A 16,777-nucleotide genomic window follows, 5' to 3' on the forward strand; every position below is an offset into this window, starting at 1 on the left:
CTACAGGTCATTTCAGCTAGGATAGGTGGACAAATGACTGATTAAAGAGTAGGAACCCTGTGACCTTTGGGGCCCTCGCCTCTGCTTCATGGGCAGGACTTTATACTATTAGGCTTGGTCTGCCTGAACACTGTCATGACTGCAAAATATGGTATAAAAATGAAACAGATTTCTAACTGGTCCTTTGAAAAATCTTTCATTATCAATGTAATTTTCTTAACCCGACAGAGCAAACTAAAAATTAAATCGATGCTCTTCCCGTCGCAAGCTTTGAAAGGATGAAAGACTGGGATTTCGTGCTAGGATTTGAGTGTGAAATGCGCATTTAGCAAAAACATCTCCTCAGTTCACATTAAGGCCCATATTTATACTTTTTGACGCAAAACTGCGCCAACGCAGTTTTGCATCAAAAAAATTAGCGCCGGCTAACGCCATTCTGAAGCGCCATGCGGGCGCCGTATTTATTGAATGACGTTAGCCGGCGTTAGCCGCCGGCGCTGTCTGGTGTGCGTTAAAAAAAACGACGTACACCAGGCAGCGCCGGCGTAGGGGGAAAATGGCGTATGGGTGTCCAGAAATGGTGCAAGTCAGGCTGAGGCAAAAAAATCGCCACAACCCGATTTGCGCCATTTTTTTACGACGCCCATCCCCCATTGAAATGACTCCTGTCTTAGCAAAGACAGGAGTCATGCCCCCTTGCCCAATGGCCATTCCCAGGGGACTTCTGTCCCCTGGGCATGGTCATTGGGCATAGTGGCATGTAGGGGGGCACAAATCAGGCCCCCCTATGCCACAAAAAAAAATTAAAAAAAATACTTACCTGGACTTACCTTAATGTCCCTGGGGTGGGTCCCTCCATCCTTGGGTGTCCTCCTGGGGTGGGCAAGGGTGGCAGGGGGTGTCCCTGGGGGCAGGGGAGGGCACCTCTGGGCTCATTCTGAGCCCACAGGTCCCTTAACGCCTGCCCTGACCTAGGCGCTAAAATCCAGCGTAAATGCGGGTTTTTTAGACCCGCCCACTCCCGGGCATCATTTTTGCCCGGGAGTATAAATACGACGCATATGCATCGCAGTCATTTTTTAAGACGGGAACGCCTACCTTGCATATCATTAACGCAAGGAAGGTGTTCACGCAAAAAAATGACGCTAACTCTATGAACTTTGGCGCTAGACGCGTCTAACACCAAAGTATAAATATGGAGTTAGATTTGCGTCGAATTTGCGTCGAAAAAAACGACGCAAATTCGGCGCAAATGGAGTATAAATATGCCCCTAAATTCTGTAAACAAGATTTTTTGCTAGGATTTTGCTTTTTGTGTTAGAGCCACGTGAAGAAGATGGTGCTTTTTCTTCCTGCAGTTAAGCCATGCACAAAGTGTTTACATAATGACACAAGCAAGGGCATGAAAACAAATATGAATGCCTGCATGAGTTCTAAAATGAACTTTAATGATCCTGGACTGTTCGTGTCATTCCATATGTCTGTTGATTGTGTTCAGCACTCCTGAAGGTTAATCACACCCCATTAGCACACTGGCTTGGGGAACGTTTGCCACTTCGACTGCTCTGGTGTTTCTTACCCACTGTGCCACTCCAAAAAGAGACAGTCAAATGTGATAAAAATAATAATTGTAAAGTTTGAACTTCCAAGCCAGTCCTTTTTTTTAGAGAGAGTTCAGGTGTATTCTTTTTGTGTCTCATCTGTGAATTGCACCTTGTGTCTGATGTGAAAGTGAGCACAGGTGCCACGTCTGAGTAGACTCATAAAACTCGGAGCACTTTCCTTTGAAAAGTACAAAAATAACGTGTGGAATGCTAGAACTAAATTCAGCCATTGGTAATTTTCTGGCCGCGTTACAACCCATCAGGTTGCCGCCCACAATGCCTCTCCAGCCAGAGACCACCTGTATGCAAATCAGACTTGTTTCTTCTCCAAATGGAACTGTCAGGCCAGGTCTTCTCCAAACAGAAAGGGAAGCAAGCCTTGCAGTCCTGTTGCACCTCATAAGGTGCAGCTTGGATCCAATGGCAAGGCGACAACAGTGCCCTTAGGAAGGTCATAAAACGAACGTGGATGAGTGGGGTTTTGTGTAGGACACTTTTGCAAATGTCTGCTGCATGCATTGGACAATCAAGAAAGCATTGGAACACGAAACTGAGAAAGCATTAGCTCTATTTTGTCCTGACTATTGATCAGTATCGTTGATTTACCTTACTATGTGAGAGAGAATGGTATAAGAATATATCGGTAGAGACAGAGATCATTTGACATGATTGATGTGTTGATATAGCTGCTTATCTGCTACGGTATCAAAAGTAATGACTCATGATCCGTGTTGTCAACAAGTTCATAAAGAAACATAACCCAAAATACAGACACAGTAGTCTTTATCATCATTCTTTCTCTCAGATGACAATATAAACTACAACATGAAAAAAACTGAACGAGCCACAGGAGGGCAGTCATGCTACACATCACTTATTTTGAATAGAATTGCCATTACCATGTCAGAAATATCCGATAGCGTCTCTTACTCGCTTTCGAAACTCCCTGTGAAGCTTATCTCGAGATAACTGAATTGGGAGATGTGCTTACTTTAGAGGAAAACGAAGACCTAAATAAAACAAGCATTGACAAAGCCAGAAGGTATAGTCTTTGGGACCTGTTGGCTTTGTCAATGGTTTTAGGTATGCTGTGGATTATCCACAATGCTGTAAGCCACGGCTAAAGTAATTGCACTTTTTAAAAGGTGCTATAAGGTAGCATCTGTGCTATACTGTAGACATATGCACACGCATGCCTACAAAATGACAAGAGCGGTTGTTTTTCTGAAGTGCCAGTGGAAGCGATCAACACAGATGGCCCAGTCGGTGGGGGAAGCAACACGTGTTGGGGAGGAAAAGCAACGGATTAGAGATGAATGTAGGCTGGGCTGTGCCAATGCACACATGCCAAAAAGCACTGGGGAAATATAGGTGTCGGGAGGAGAAGCGCCGGGGCGGAACACCATACGGGTGGGTTGAGCAGGAGAAGCAACATCCGTGGCGGCTCCTCTGCTATAGTGGAGGAGCGTCGTCCCCCCTGCCCCTCACGCAGCAGCTGAAAATCTTTTCCTACAAAACAATAATAAACTATGTATATTATTGTTTTGTAATAAAAGGGGCGGGGCATTGGGGATGACAACCACTGAGGGTAGTGGATAGAGCACTCCCCTCAGTGCACATGTATGTTTGGCTGGCCGTCTCGGGCAGCCAAACACACATGTACACTGTGCTCTCTCCAACACGGCACTGTGTTGCCGGGCTGGAGAGAGCAGCCACAGGCTCCCAGTCTGCCTGGGAGCACCCTGGCTGGGCGCTTCCAGACAATCCTAATGCTGCTCTGAGCGGTGTCAGGATTGGCTGCAGGGCAGGCTGCTGCCTGCAGGAGAGGAGTGGTGCAGCGAGAAGCGGAGGTAAGGTTTTTTGTTTTTTTTAAAGTTTATTATTATTTTCTCCCCTCTCCCCCGTGTCCCACCCAGCCCCATATAACACTGGCAAACCACAACTGAGCAACATGTCTTAAATCAACATGTAGTCAGCGAGGAAGAAGTACTCTAGTGAGACAGATAGCAACAGGGAGATTTAAGAGTGGAAGAGAAGCACAAAAGAGAGCCAGCTGGAAAATACATGCACTCTTGTGGAGTTCTTAAGACAAAACAAAAACGTAGAGGCCTAGAAGTGAGCAGTGGAAGGAAACAAGTAAAGTGGCAATATTCCATCAGTGGTACAGACAGAAGATGGTCGAAGCAAGCCATCAAATAGTTAGGAAAAACAAATGAGCATGCTAGGAAAAGCTACCGATGGTAAATTATGAGTGGTCTCTAAGCCAGTGCATGCTCTTGGTAAGCCCACAATTTGTCTCTCAACAGACAGGGCATGCGCTGTTTAGTAGGCTCGATCTAAAACGTATTGTCCAATATATGGAATGCAGTTGTGGTCTAAAATGCACATTTCATTCAGTTAAGAAGCATGATCAATATATGCCACTGATTTGTTGGGCAAAACTAGTTGACATATTTCAATCCATTCAGTGGTTTTATGGATGCATATAGGGCACAAACATCCAAGGTGAACAGTAACTAATACACCTACTAGCAAATCCTTCAACCTCGTAATATCATTGCCTGATTTGTTTTTTTTTTTAGTATATGAGGATAGTGAAGTGACATAAGACATTACAAACCTATTGAGGCAGAGAGACATATTTTCTGTAATCCATATTTTCCACTCAGGATGGGCCTGCCTCCTAGTTTCATCTTAGTCTTATATATATTAGGTAATGAAGTTAGCCCCTTGGGTGATGAAGAACCTAATATATCAAACAGAATACCTTGATCTAAAGGTACTTGTTCCCCAGACCCCAGTGTGAATTAGCACAATCACAAATTTTACCTTTTGCCTATACCTTCCTACTGATGAAATGTTTCTATGTCGGGCTGCAAGTTGCTGTTTTGTTTGGAGGTTTTAAAGAGCGAGTGAAGTTTCACGACTGCACAAATGCATCAGCAATACAAGCTTTCCCATTACAGAACACATAGTTGACGCTGCTTTCTTATTAGATGTGCTCCTTATGCTTACCTGTATGCTTACCCCAAAACAAGGTCGAAGTACATTACTAAAAGCATGGGAACTGTGATGCTGCGCACAATGGGGGTGGGGTGAGTGAGCGTGGGGGTGTGATAAAAAAACTAAAATATTCTGTAATTTTTTTTAGGACTTTCACCCTTAGGTAACTACATATATAATAACACACACCTTAAACGAAAATTAAAAGCAATGTTATATTCATCAGTGGGAAATACACTATCAGACATATTGAAACCTCTATTAGTTAATGCACTGCACCAGACAGCCAGAGAATTGAATCCTGGTTGGTGCAGTGAAGAATAGCGACGTGTATGCACAGTGGTACAAGGTCTCAGCATGTGACTGCAAGCAACGTGAACACATGTCATTATTTTAAACTGGCATTACTCACAATTTAAGAGAGGCTTCTACAAAATGTGAAAAAAATATTTAAAATAAAATTGTCATTTTAAAATATAGATTTTACTAATACCCAGAATGTACATAGAGCAGCTTTTTTTTATAACTGTCTTTTAAAAGCGCACACTTAGCTGGTAGAAATAAACATGTGTCAGAAGCTTCAGGTGATTCAACCAATTAAAGCCAATAGCAGCTTCCAAGTGCGCTTTACATTTAGATTAGATTGGCCAGTTGTGCAGATTTACGTTCCTTTCAGGGAAGGAGGCACCTTGCGAGATGGCTTGTTTAGCCGTTTGCCCCTTCCTTGATTTCACAGCACAGGAGGCTCCCTGCCTTACAAGTCAGCTGAAGGATTTCCGTGCAGCATTAACCCCCCCGGGACAGTTGTCTCTTTACACAAATTAAGGGAACTGTTTTTCTCCAATTAAAAAAGCATGGGCACGTCGTGCCTTTCAGATTCCCCCCACTCCGACTAGTGCCCCAAAAATCCAAACGCTGAAAATGACACTCTGCAAGTCATACATGAAATCATATTACTTTGGTCAGAAAATATATGCACATATCATGCTCAGAGCAGATACTGCACTGCGGAGCACTGTCGGAGCACAATTGGTTCACGTGCTAAAGTGCTGCACCACAGGGGCCGTGCAAGTAGTTATCTCACACAGATACATCAAAGCATTAGGAGTGCACGACCCAGTGCACACCGACTACACAGCACTGACATCAGGAGCGCCGCTTCCCTGCCACATAAATACATGCACCCTTGCATTGTCACTTCAGCCTGCGACTACACCAGCTGGTAACTTTTGCCCGCAGACATATAGTAAGTGACCCCTGTGCCCGACCCAAGCCGAGCTCATTATTACTTGATACCGGATGCAGCCACGAAAAGCAAACTACTTTAATGTGGAACACAAAAGCAAAGCTGTGGACTATATAAACGTTAGTGTTTGCTTACATGCAAAATGGAATAGAAACCCCTTTAAATGCACGTGAGACAGTCATGGATGTGCATGGATGGATTGGGATGATAAGATGGATGGATGAGTGAGTGTGAATGGATAGGTGCATGGATGGATGAATGGATTGTAGGACAGATGTATAGCTCAGTTGGTGGCGGGAGAACTTAACTAATGGTCGAGTGGACAGGTTTCTGAATGGGTGGACTGGATGGAAAGGCAGAACGAGACACAGAGACAGGCAGACATGTGAGAGGAAATAGGAAGACAGACCAACAGGGAGCAATGCGAACAGACAAGTCGATAAACAACCAAGCAGAAAGACCAACAGGCACATATTGCTTGGTATTCAATTAAAGTGTGAAAATCTTGTGGTGCGTACCTTTCAATAACTGCAGTAATGCGATAATCTGCAAAAATGATGTAGAAAACATTGGTATTCTGTGAGAGGACGGGTGTTGGGGATGAGGAGATGTCAGTAGGAGTAAGGGGGGTTAGTGGGGGTCCTTGCCCTGGCTCACAACTACCATGTGCTGAAACAGTAGTAGTAAGCACTCTACTTTAATGCAGGCACGGCACACTGTGTGTGTGCTTGTGTCTATGTGTGATGGACATCACTCTAGACCTCACCAATAGAAGACATACAGCACACACAGCTCCTCCCACAGCTCCACGTATGCCATGTCTCCTACACAGTACACTCTGCAGTCTACACGCAACCATGGGCCCTCAAGAAGCATAATGCAGTGTGCTGCGTGGCGACTACTGCTATCCTTCATGTACAGATTGTTCTATATCAGGGTGAGCTACGCAGCACAGTCTTATTCTGAAAAGTACATTGCTGTTGGCGACCCCCAGCTCAGTTGCCCATGTACTGTTGGCACATGAGGCGCCAGAGCACTCCTCCGCAAGTACTATGTAGTACTTGTACTACACAAGCTTTGTTGTATCGTGAGTGGATCTGGCAACATGGACAATGAAGAGGGAGGATGGACAACATCCACATTAGGACATAAAGGAGGAAGAAAGACAACTGAAATACATACACTCTGGTAGACTTATTGAACACAAAGAAACTCCTAATAAAACAAGATGGCCATTCCACAGCGTGGTCTGTGATTGGGTCTGAGAGGCGGGTTAGGCTCAACTGATAGGCTGAACACCATAGCGTGATTTACATATTGGAGCCCCAAGCTATTATCCGTTCTGATGTTAAACTCTGACATTTTCAAATTGGTAGGGTGCATTTTATACCTGCAATCACATTTGCAGTACATTGCTGCAAAGTTCCCCAAAAAATAGAGCCATATATAAACAAGCTGGTGGGGTGATGACTTGTAGCGTGGGGAAAGCTCATCACTGAGGTCACGTGAAGAGTGTGTTTGTCACTAGGGGAAGGGAGAGCAGGTGGGAGGGAACCAGCAAAAGCACAAGCACCCTGTAGTGTGCTGAAAATCAGAAACAATAGTCCCTAAAACGGGTCCTAAAATGATGCCCAGTATCCATGCTCACAGGGAGGACCAAATACGAGCAAATGCATGACATGGACAAGCAGGGAGAAAGAATATGAGACTGACAATAGAGCCAGCAAATGGAAAGCCGATGGGTGGGCTGAAGCCCACAGATTGATACAAAATGTCTCTTGAAAACAGGGGTGCACTGTCTAGCTGAGACTTAAAAAACTATAAAGGGCTTATCTGAGCTCTTGCTAGATAAGCACATGTACTGCATATTCTGACATGTTAAGCAATACTTTTAGGAAATAGTAAAGAAGTTGTAGTAGACATGGTGACTTCTATAGAATATTGTATTTCATAAAAGTGTCAATACTGGGAGAGCAGAGAATCCTAAAATTATAAAATACTCAGCACCTCTTAAATATCCTTGACTGGATTTTGGGTATGGGTTGCAGGTGCAAGCTACAATTTTCATAAACAATACATTTATTATTCTTTCAGGAGTCAATGATGAGAGTTTTAATGACATTTGTAAAGTTTTATTTTATCATACGTTTTAAGTCTTTCTTTATTAGTCAATTAGAACTTACAGAACATTACAAAAAGTGTATCCCACAATTTATCCCTATTGTAGTATTCTAAATCAATAAAAGTAAAACATTTTAGTCAATGAATAGCAAAAAGAACAGAGTTTAAAAAGCAGACTGGTCTGCAGAGGTATCAGTACTCATAAAAAATACTTATGGTACAGAACAGCCTAGGCAAAAAGCAAATCTGTCTGTGGCAAGAGCTCATAGAGAGAGAGGGAGTCTGTGTCTGAGACTAATTGGCCAGGCTAAGCCAAAAACCTTCTCCACCTCTACCTGTTTTTTTCCCTGGGGCACATTTATGCATGAATACAAAATATACACAAAATATGACTTTGTTTAATCTCAGATATTAGACAGTCAATCAAATAGTCTGAAATTCAGAAGATGAAGTCAGCTTCAGTTGGGATGGAGATGTTTAACAAAGACAGTAATACTACAAGATACAATTAATAACATTTCTACACAGGTTGTTATAACTGACAAATTTCCCAATTGTCTCGGTTTCTGGAAAGAAAAGACACTTGCGTAGATATTTTGCATGAATACATTTAGATCATGCCTTTCCCATACATCTCCACACTAAAGCCTATTCATGAAGAAGCAAGTTTCGGATTAGTTTAGCACATTTTGGAATTTCAATGCAGTTCAGGCAGTTAGAAAAAAACAAAAATAATATAACCTTCTTCATTAGCATAATAAGTTTGCGTCATGCATAGGCCATGCAAAAGTTACAGTAGAAATATTTCTGCTGAGTTCAACTTTGTTGGAATTCGTCAAAGTTGGCAAATCAAGCACATCATGCAAATACGGTCATGCAAAGTTCAGAAAGGAAAGTGCACATTAAAATGCAATTTCAGATTAAGCCTGGTTTTCACTCATACATATTACTTAATTAAATGGATACTAAAATCTCTAACAATACCTAGTTGAAACATGTATTTCTGTTCCACATTCTAAAATTATTTTTATAATATTGATTTTGCAATCTATAGCTCTATAACCCACTGCCGCTGCTAACGGCCCTGAACCCTAGATATAGGCTTGCTCCGTAGGCATGGGCCTATAACGATGGAGATGGCATTTAACAATTGGAAAATCCTTAGGCAAAGGACTATTCAAAAAGTCCAACCACTGAAAGTAGAATGTTCTAAATCTAAAGGGTAGAAATAGAAAGACGAGTATTTGAATGTGGGATCTGTAGGCCTGCAATAACATTGTCTTCAATGGAACTCACAAGGTTGCAATGTTTTAGTTGATCCTATAATGTATTGCTTTGATGTTTTAGGAAGCCAATGATTTCCAATTGTTTGCTAATTTTAATAGGTGTGGCAAGAGTTACATTTAGGGCAGCGATAGCAACTGGAGAAGTTAGAACATGTTAATGATGAGACCACACAATGAAGACTCAATACTCACTGAACAGAGACCAAGTCAGTAGGTCTCTCTTTACAGACAGCTCTAGATTTCTGTTAGCAAAAACCTATGGCCTACAAGACAACATATAGACAATAAATTTTGGGTCAGCCTTTTACTTATGATAGGATGACCTTACTGTCTGTATTTAAAGCCACCCCAAGTATGCCACAAATCTCTGTATTAAGTCACAAGGGGTCTAAAGGTCAGCCATCTTGGTTAAAGGGGCATTGTGAAATGGGTGGCCATCTTGGAATGGAGTGGATATGGAGCAGTCATTTATCAATATAATTCTTGCTGTCTGCCTTGCACGCACCGGGGCATACCTGGGCATACATCCACACAAATATTGATGCAAGCCAAAACCATAAGTAATAGGTTGTCTAGCTTCCTTTTCTGCTCTTCTTTTCATGTTTTACTTCCAGCTCATGTGTTCGACCTGACATCCGTGTCATGGTATTCCAAACTTTTTGCCTTCACACCTCCTGTTTTGCTGAATTTGTTTTTTTTGGCATTAGAACTCTACGCTTTACCACTGATAACCAGAGCTACAATGCTTGCACTCTTGCCTTCAAACATAGTAAAACTGGACTAAACCTAACTGGCACTTTTAATTTATCCGTAAGTCTCTAGTAAATGGCACTATATGTACCCTTGGCCTGTAAATTAAATTATGCCAGTGGGCTTACAACACTCACTGTTCCACCTACTAAAGTAGCCTTGTAAAACATGACTAGGCGCTACCACCGTGACCTGTAGTGCAGTTTTTAACTGCCATTTCAATGAGGCAAAATAAACATTTTCCAGGCCTAAACATGCCTTTTTTTAATACTTATAAGTCACAACTAAGGTAGGTCCTAAAGACTGATAGAGCAGGTTGCACTGAATTTAAAAGGTAGGACATGTTTTGAATATCCTGGCAGTGAAAAAATCCTAAAGTTGTTTTTTTTTCTGTTGTAAGGCCTATCTCTCCCATTGACTAACACTGGTTTACCTTATTACATTTAGCATGCTAACTTTAGAATGGCTATTGGGTTTTGTGTATTGCTGCCAGACAATAACACAATGAGGGCTTAGGTATGGACAGAATGGGCCATCCTGGCAGGACGACTGGGGAAGGACTGTACGCAGCCCCACTTACACTTAAATAACTTTGCCTCTTGCCATTACAAAGGAATCTGACACCAGGCCTACCCTGCCTTCTGCCGCCCAGACAGGAACCTGGACAGGGAAAGGGGGACACTTTCCAGAACTAAATGTTGGGGTAGGACTGTGAGCTCCCCAAACAAAAGCTGGCACTAGGAATAAATATTGGCCCTCCAGAGCCACTCATCAGAACACTCCCGAACCTGTGGAAGTAACAGAACAAGGACAGCCCTGCAGCATGAAGAACTGCCTTGCTGTCTGAGAAAGAAGACAGGGCCTGCTTGCCTTCCTTGCTGGCTGACCAGAGTGAATCTAAGGGTCAGTTGACTGACCTGCTGTGTGAGTTCCAGAAAGACAAGCTTCAGAGGTCTCCCTGCAACTGCCGAGCTGCCCTGCTGCAACTGGATCTGCTTGAGCCTTGCTGACCTCTGCTGGAGTGAGTCCTTGTACCCCAAGAGGTACCTCCCCAGTTCCTGGACCCTTTACTGTCATCAGCATGCACCCCTCCTGAAGTAAAAGTGAAAATCCTGATGTTTTGGCTTTTTGTGATCGGGAACGGGTCAGTTTGTGCTAAGACTATGCCGTCGATGACGATCACCAAAGTGACGTTCCGGTGAGATCTGTTCTCTGTGTTGACAGCGACTGCAAGTGGCAACTGGCAATGCAAGACCTGCACTTTGTGCTACCGCAACGACAGCCCAGAACGACCGCCATCTGAAGCTTCAGCAGTGACCGTCCACAATGCCCAACCGGCTCTTTGCGCTACAACGATGGCCAACCAAGATGCCTGGCCTGCTCTTCGCGCTGCAGCAAGACCTCCCGCACCACTTAGCTTGCTTGTCATGGCCTCTTCCAACGCAAATGGAACTCTTTGACTGGACTTTGAAGGTAACTCTTTAGCTGGACTAACCTGGTCCATATATCCAACCTGTGCTCCATCGTGGTTGGCCTGAGCTTGTTACTTTCCACCGGTCTAGCACAACGCTTTGTGCTTTTAAGCGACTATTCTCTTTAAAAACCTTTAAACTGAATGTCTCTGGTTCGCCTGATAAGATTTTTGCTGTTTTATTTTTAAAATGTATTACATTTTTCTAAACTGGTTTGGAACTTTTCTTATGTTTTCGCTTTATTACTGTTTGTGTGATGCATAAATACTTCACACATTGTCTCTAAGTTAAGCCTGGCTGCTTTTGTGCTGAGCTACCAGACGGTTAAGCACAGATTAATGTATCAACTTTTGTTGTTCACACTGACAAGGATTGTGGTTGTTCCCTGAATACTAATGTATGCCAAAATAATAATATAATATTTGAAAAAATGACGAAATGGCTGAGATAAATGTTTTTTCTTCTCTGTCGGTGTGCATGTGTATTAAAGGAAGACTAGCATATCTACAGAAGAAGCATTAATCAAAGGGCCAACAAATCGCTTTCCTCATTTACTTTGTATTCATCCTGGCTGTCCCCTTGGAGAGATCTGAACCATCACTTAGCTTTTCAGTTTTGTGATTGTGACTCATATTGATAAGTGCTTGCTTCGCAATCCAGTGATCAATTCATTATTTCAAGCCTTTTTGGACGACCCCAGCTTCACAAGCAAGGCAGATTACATTTGGTACCTGACTTGTAGTATTGATACTTATTGAAGTGTCGTAGGATGCTCTTGATGGCTTTTTTTGTTCACACACCGCACTGTGTCATTCTAGTGCATCTTGTCATGCTCTTTGCAGCTCTACTTAGCACGTCATTGCATTTTCGATTTTGTCATAAAAATAGTGAGACCTGTTGGCCTTGCCACTGCTTGTTTTCCTTATGCAAACCTAACTGTAAAAAAATAAAAGGAAATGATGTTTCTTTCAAATACATTTCTATCCTCTAATATGTTATGGTCTATGTTATTTATATTTGTATCCACGGGCCTAGGTATTTGTGTGTGGTGTTGAGGCTGAGTGAACTGCCAGTTGCTTCTCTGGGCTTAGGACAATTCCTCACTCCTTGATTACCACTCTCATTTAGTATTTGTTGCATCCCCTATAATAACCTGACCTGTAAATCATTATTACTCACTTTTTTATATTATAGCAGGAAATTGCTACAGTCAGTTGCATTGCTGGGATACTTTTCATCCTCCATTTGAAAAGTTGCCAGGAAGTATTCTGTGCTGAAAAAATCAGATTAGATTAAACGTCCGGTGAAAGAGGCGTTTTCCTACTTTCACTGAGTCCTTATAGAGATATCTAGCTATAGGTAGCTCACCCAGACTTTCCTTGGAGCACCACTCCTCCTATATGTATCTCCTATCATTAGCATGTCTTTACCTCCTTTTGGCAGAATGACAGCCTTTTGCAGACCAATCAAGCTGTACCCGTGAAGCCTTAATGTGTTTTTCTTAATGGGTTAGAAAGGTTTTGGCACCAACATCACTTTCTCATACAACCATTGGACCATCACCGATTAATAGGTTTTTGATTACATTTTTTCAAGGGGGGTCGTCCAGATAGGAACAGTCGCATTGCATTACACTACCCATAGGGAGGCACGGTCTAGTGAAAAGATCCCTTAAACATAAGTCAACCTACCCCGCATTTCAGTGGAGAGAAATTAAAGGAAATGAACGATTAATTACTGCCGGAGTGATGAGTATATCCACCCTTAAATGGGGTATCAAGAATGTATTTATGTTGTAAGGAAAACAACATAACCAATTAACAAAAAACATTAAATATCAAAGTGGGCGCACTTCCAGCTACACAAAAGGGCAAATAACATTGACATTATGTGTGGCTGACACTTTGGATTTATGTCACAGGTGACACGGAATGTGATGACTGCAGTGATAAGTGTACCACCAGGAGATGTCTACAACTTCACCGTAACAGCCTGTACTGAGAAAAATACTAACACATCCATGCCGCGCCTTATAAAACTGGGTAGGAAGAATGTTTTTTATACTGCTTCGTAAGTTATCCATGTTATATCGACTTTGCCTCACTGTCTGTTGTCTGTGTACGTTGTTTGCATAATGACAATTCCTAATGTTGCCCAGGTATGCACTATAAACGTTGTACAACAACAATGCAATAAGCTCATGCCTTGGAGATGGAACTACAAAGCACCAAACTGGTTGACATTTCTTGGAGAACTCACATAGTCTGTGGGATAATTCACAAAATGTTTATACTCCAGCTGTTTCCTGTCTTTTAGTGCTAAGCAAAGCAGTTCATGGCACAAACACTTTTACCAATTTATTGTGAAAATAGAATATTGAAATAGAAATATGTGAAAAAAAGATTTGTGTATATTTGTTGTGGTACTTTTTGGTGCAGTAGTGTGTTTTTCATATTGCAGTGTTTTTGTTTTGCATTATTGCAATGTGATGTGTTGCACTGTGGTTGCTGTGTCTCGTTTTAATGCTGTGCTGTGTTGTGCCCCGTTACGTTTTAATTTCGTTATGTTGCTTTGTGCAAGTTATTGTGTTATATTCAGATATTTACTTTAAATATGCCAATAAATGCAACTACATTTCCCATCAAAAGCAGCTCATTCCTGTGACGTTACCACTGTCTAAGGGGGTAAAATAGTGCTACTACAACTCTTCAACTGTTTAACATTAGTCAGCCCACAACTGTGACAGAATTTATTGGCCTGATGTAGTCTTGGCGGATGGAATACTCCATCACAAATGTGATGGGTATCCCGTCCACTGTACTACGATCTCCATAGGATATAATGGGATTGTAATACGGCGGACGGGATATCCTTCATGTCTGTGAAAGCGTATTTCCTTCCGCCATGATCTAAATCAGGCCCTTAGTCTTAAATTAGCTCTTGTAGACTTACTTTGTTGGATAAGGCCCTCTGCCTCAACCCAGTCAAATAAGAAAAAGAGTACAAAGGGCAGATGCAGCTTTGACAGTGATGGTGAAACAATAGTACACTGAGTGATCTGGAGGGCACGCACACCAAGTGATGATCCAAATATTAGGCCTTTTCCATCTTAAGAGAGGGAAACAAGACTACAATGAGACTTGTGAAGAGTAACATGAAGGGTTAATTCTCACCATCTTGCTTTTAACTTTGTATAGAGAGGAACGAGTGAAACTTGGTAGCTGACCATCACACAATTGTAATTGATCTGCATGTGATTAGAAATGCGTAGGAGTGATTGGTAGATGAGAGCTTAGTAGTCAAATGGCATATCAGTGTGCATAATTTCCTAAAACGTTTACTTAGCTCTATACATGTAGGGGTTCTATAATCCTATATCTGGGAAGTTTCAAATTTCAAAGAAGATCCAGCGTTGAGGCAGAGGGCTGAAAGGGTGTCTCTCAGCACCCTAATAAAAAGTAATTGGATGAGTACCTGCCTTTAGGATGAAATATACATCCCTCAGCGTAGAACTCTGAAAAAATTATAGGATTCTATGGCACAATCAATGTGTGCCATTTAGTGTGCTACTGAGATCCTCATTTGAAATGTAAAAGGTGGGAATCCTTAGTGGTTAATTTCCCACAGACCTGTTCAACAGTGCACTAAAAGGCCCATTTAGTTGGCACTATAACACATATCAGTTCAAAGTCTCCGAACATTGATATGGACTATTTTGTGAAGAATGCCTTCTGTTTTTGTTATAGGAAGCCAGCAGAATCTTTTTACATTTAGTGAGACATGTTCCATCTTGTCAACTTCTGCCACAAATCTTGAGGCAATATTTACAATTTTCTGAAGACTGTCATTTCTTTGGGACACAACAAAACTCTGCTGCAATAACTGAGAAGTGAATTGCACAGGTTTTTGTAGTAGTTAATGCAACTTCCCTTTCACCCAAAAAAGGCTTTAATTTGGATATAATAGCTACAATTTCTTTTTACAATATAGTTGTACTCCTCTGTAGTAAGTCATTGGTCAAAAATTACCTCGAATATCTTCACGTGCCTCCTATTAGAATGTGAGTTTATTGCTGCTTCTTAAAATAGGTAATTGTGTTGATTCAGCATCCAGTTTGTTGTGCTGGCATTTTGAGACAGACACCTCTGGTCCATGTAGACTTTTATTACCTACAAATGTTCATAGTGTTATGAGAACTAGGGCTAATTTGGAAGAGCAGCTGAGTGTTATAAGTGTATGTGTGAACAGGGCGGGCTTTAATGCTGGTGGCGCTTGGAGCAACAATCTTTTTTGGCACCTCCCCATCCATGGCCTCCTTCTCGACTTCACTCACTACCACTCACCACAAGTGACCCTCATCACTCCATAGCCCCTCTCTCACATACATTTAATTTGTTTTAAGTGTTGCTAAAGGCTGGCTTAGCAAGGGAGGACCACTAGGAATATGCTGCAAATGCTTAAAAGAGAATTGTTCACTCTGTGCAAATAGAATTTAAATATTCATAATTTTGGGATCAGCATGTTCAAGAGTTCAATGAATTCTGCTGAGATTCTGCTGTACTTTTCCCCATCACCAGTCATGCCTTAACAGGTAGGTAGGTATATGTTATACTGGTGGAACCAAAGTGGTATGCATACTGGTAGAACAAGGCTTACCCATCATAATTGTGGAAAGTGATGTGACCAGCTTCTGTTAGAACAAGATACCACACGAGAACCCCAGGATGCCAGAAAATGGTTGAGCACAAGCTGACAAATCAAATCAGAACAGGAAACCAAGAGGGAACAAGTACAAACACCAAGAGACAATGAAGGGAGCCAAGGGAAAGCCCTAACAGAGATTGGAAAGGGAGAAAACAACAAAGATGCCAAATGGATGAAATGTTGTGAACTAATGCAAAGCACAGAACCATAGCAGGTAAAGAGCAACTAAATGACACATTACCAGGTGTCTGATCCATTTAGAGAGGGCCTAAAATATTAAGAGCCTCATTTATCATCATTTCACACAGCATAACACAGTAAGCACTCTTGCTGCACCGCATCGAAGGGAGAGAGCAGGAATGCACCAATATTTACCATGGTATGGCACATTCCTGCTCTCTCCTTGTTCTGGGGCACTAGTGGCAGGCTACCTAGCACCAACCCAGGCACCCTTGTGCCGTGGTGCAAGAGAGCCTGCATTGAAGGATGGATTGTTTTTGTGCAGGAAGGGAATCCATCTTGCACAAAAGCAGTCCTTAGAGGTTTTCCTCTTTCTAAGCCTCCTGCAGAATGCAGCACGCTTAGAAAGAG

General features: G+C 42.2%; 1 protein-coding gene across 4 annotated transcripts in view; it reads left to right on the plus strand.

The window, feature by feature from the left end:
• PTPRO (protein tyrosine phosphatase receptor type O) overlaps nt 1-16,777 on the plus strand; it is an 814,046-nt gene that overhangs the window by 571,844 nt on the left and 225,425 nt on the right. For all 4 annotated transcript variants that reach the window (XM_069228459.1, XM_069228458.1, XM_069228461.1 and 1 more), the window contains exon 12: nt 13,404-13,524. In XM_069228459.1, coding sequence (XP_069084560.1) covers nt 13,404-13,524 — 121 coding nt within the window. The remainder of the gene's footprint in view (nt 1-13,403; nt 13,525-16,777) is intronic.

This window comes from Pleurodeles waltl, chromosome 4_1 (genome assembly GCF_031143425.1).
Source record: "Pleurodeles waltl isolate 20211129_DDA chromosome 4_1, aPleWal1.hap1.20221129, whole genome shotgun sequence".
In the NCBI taxonomy this organism is placed as follows: Eukaryota; Metazoa; Chordata; class Amphibia; order Caudata; family Salamandridae; genus Pleurodeles; species Pleurodeles waltl.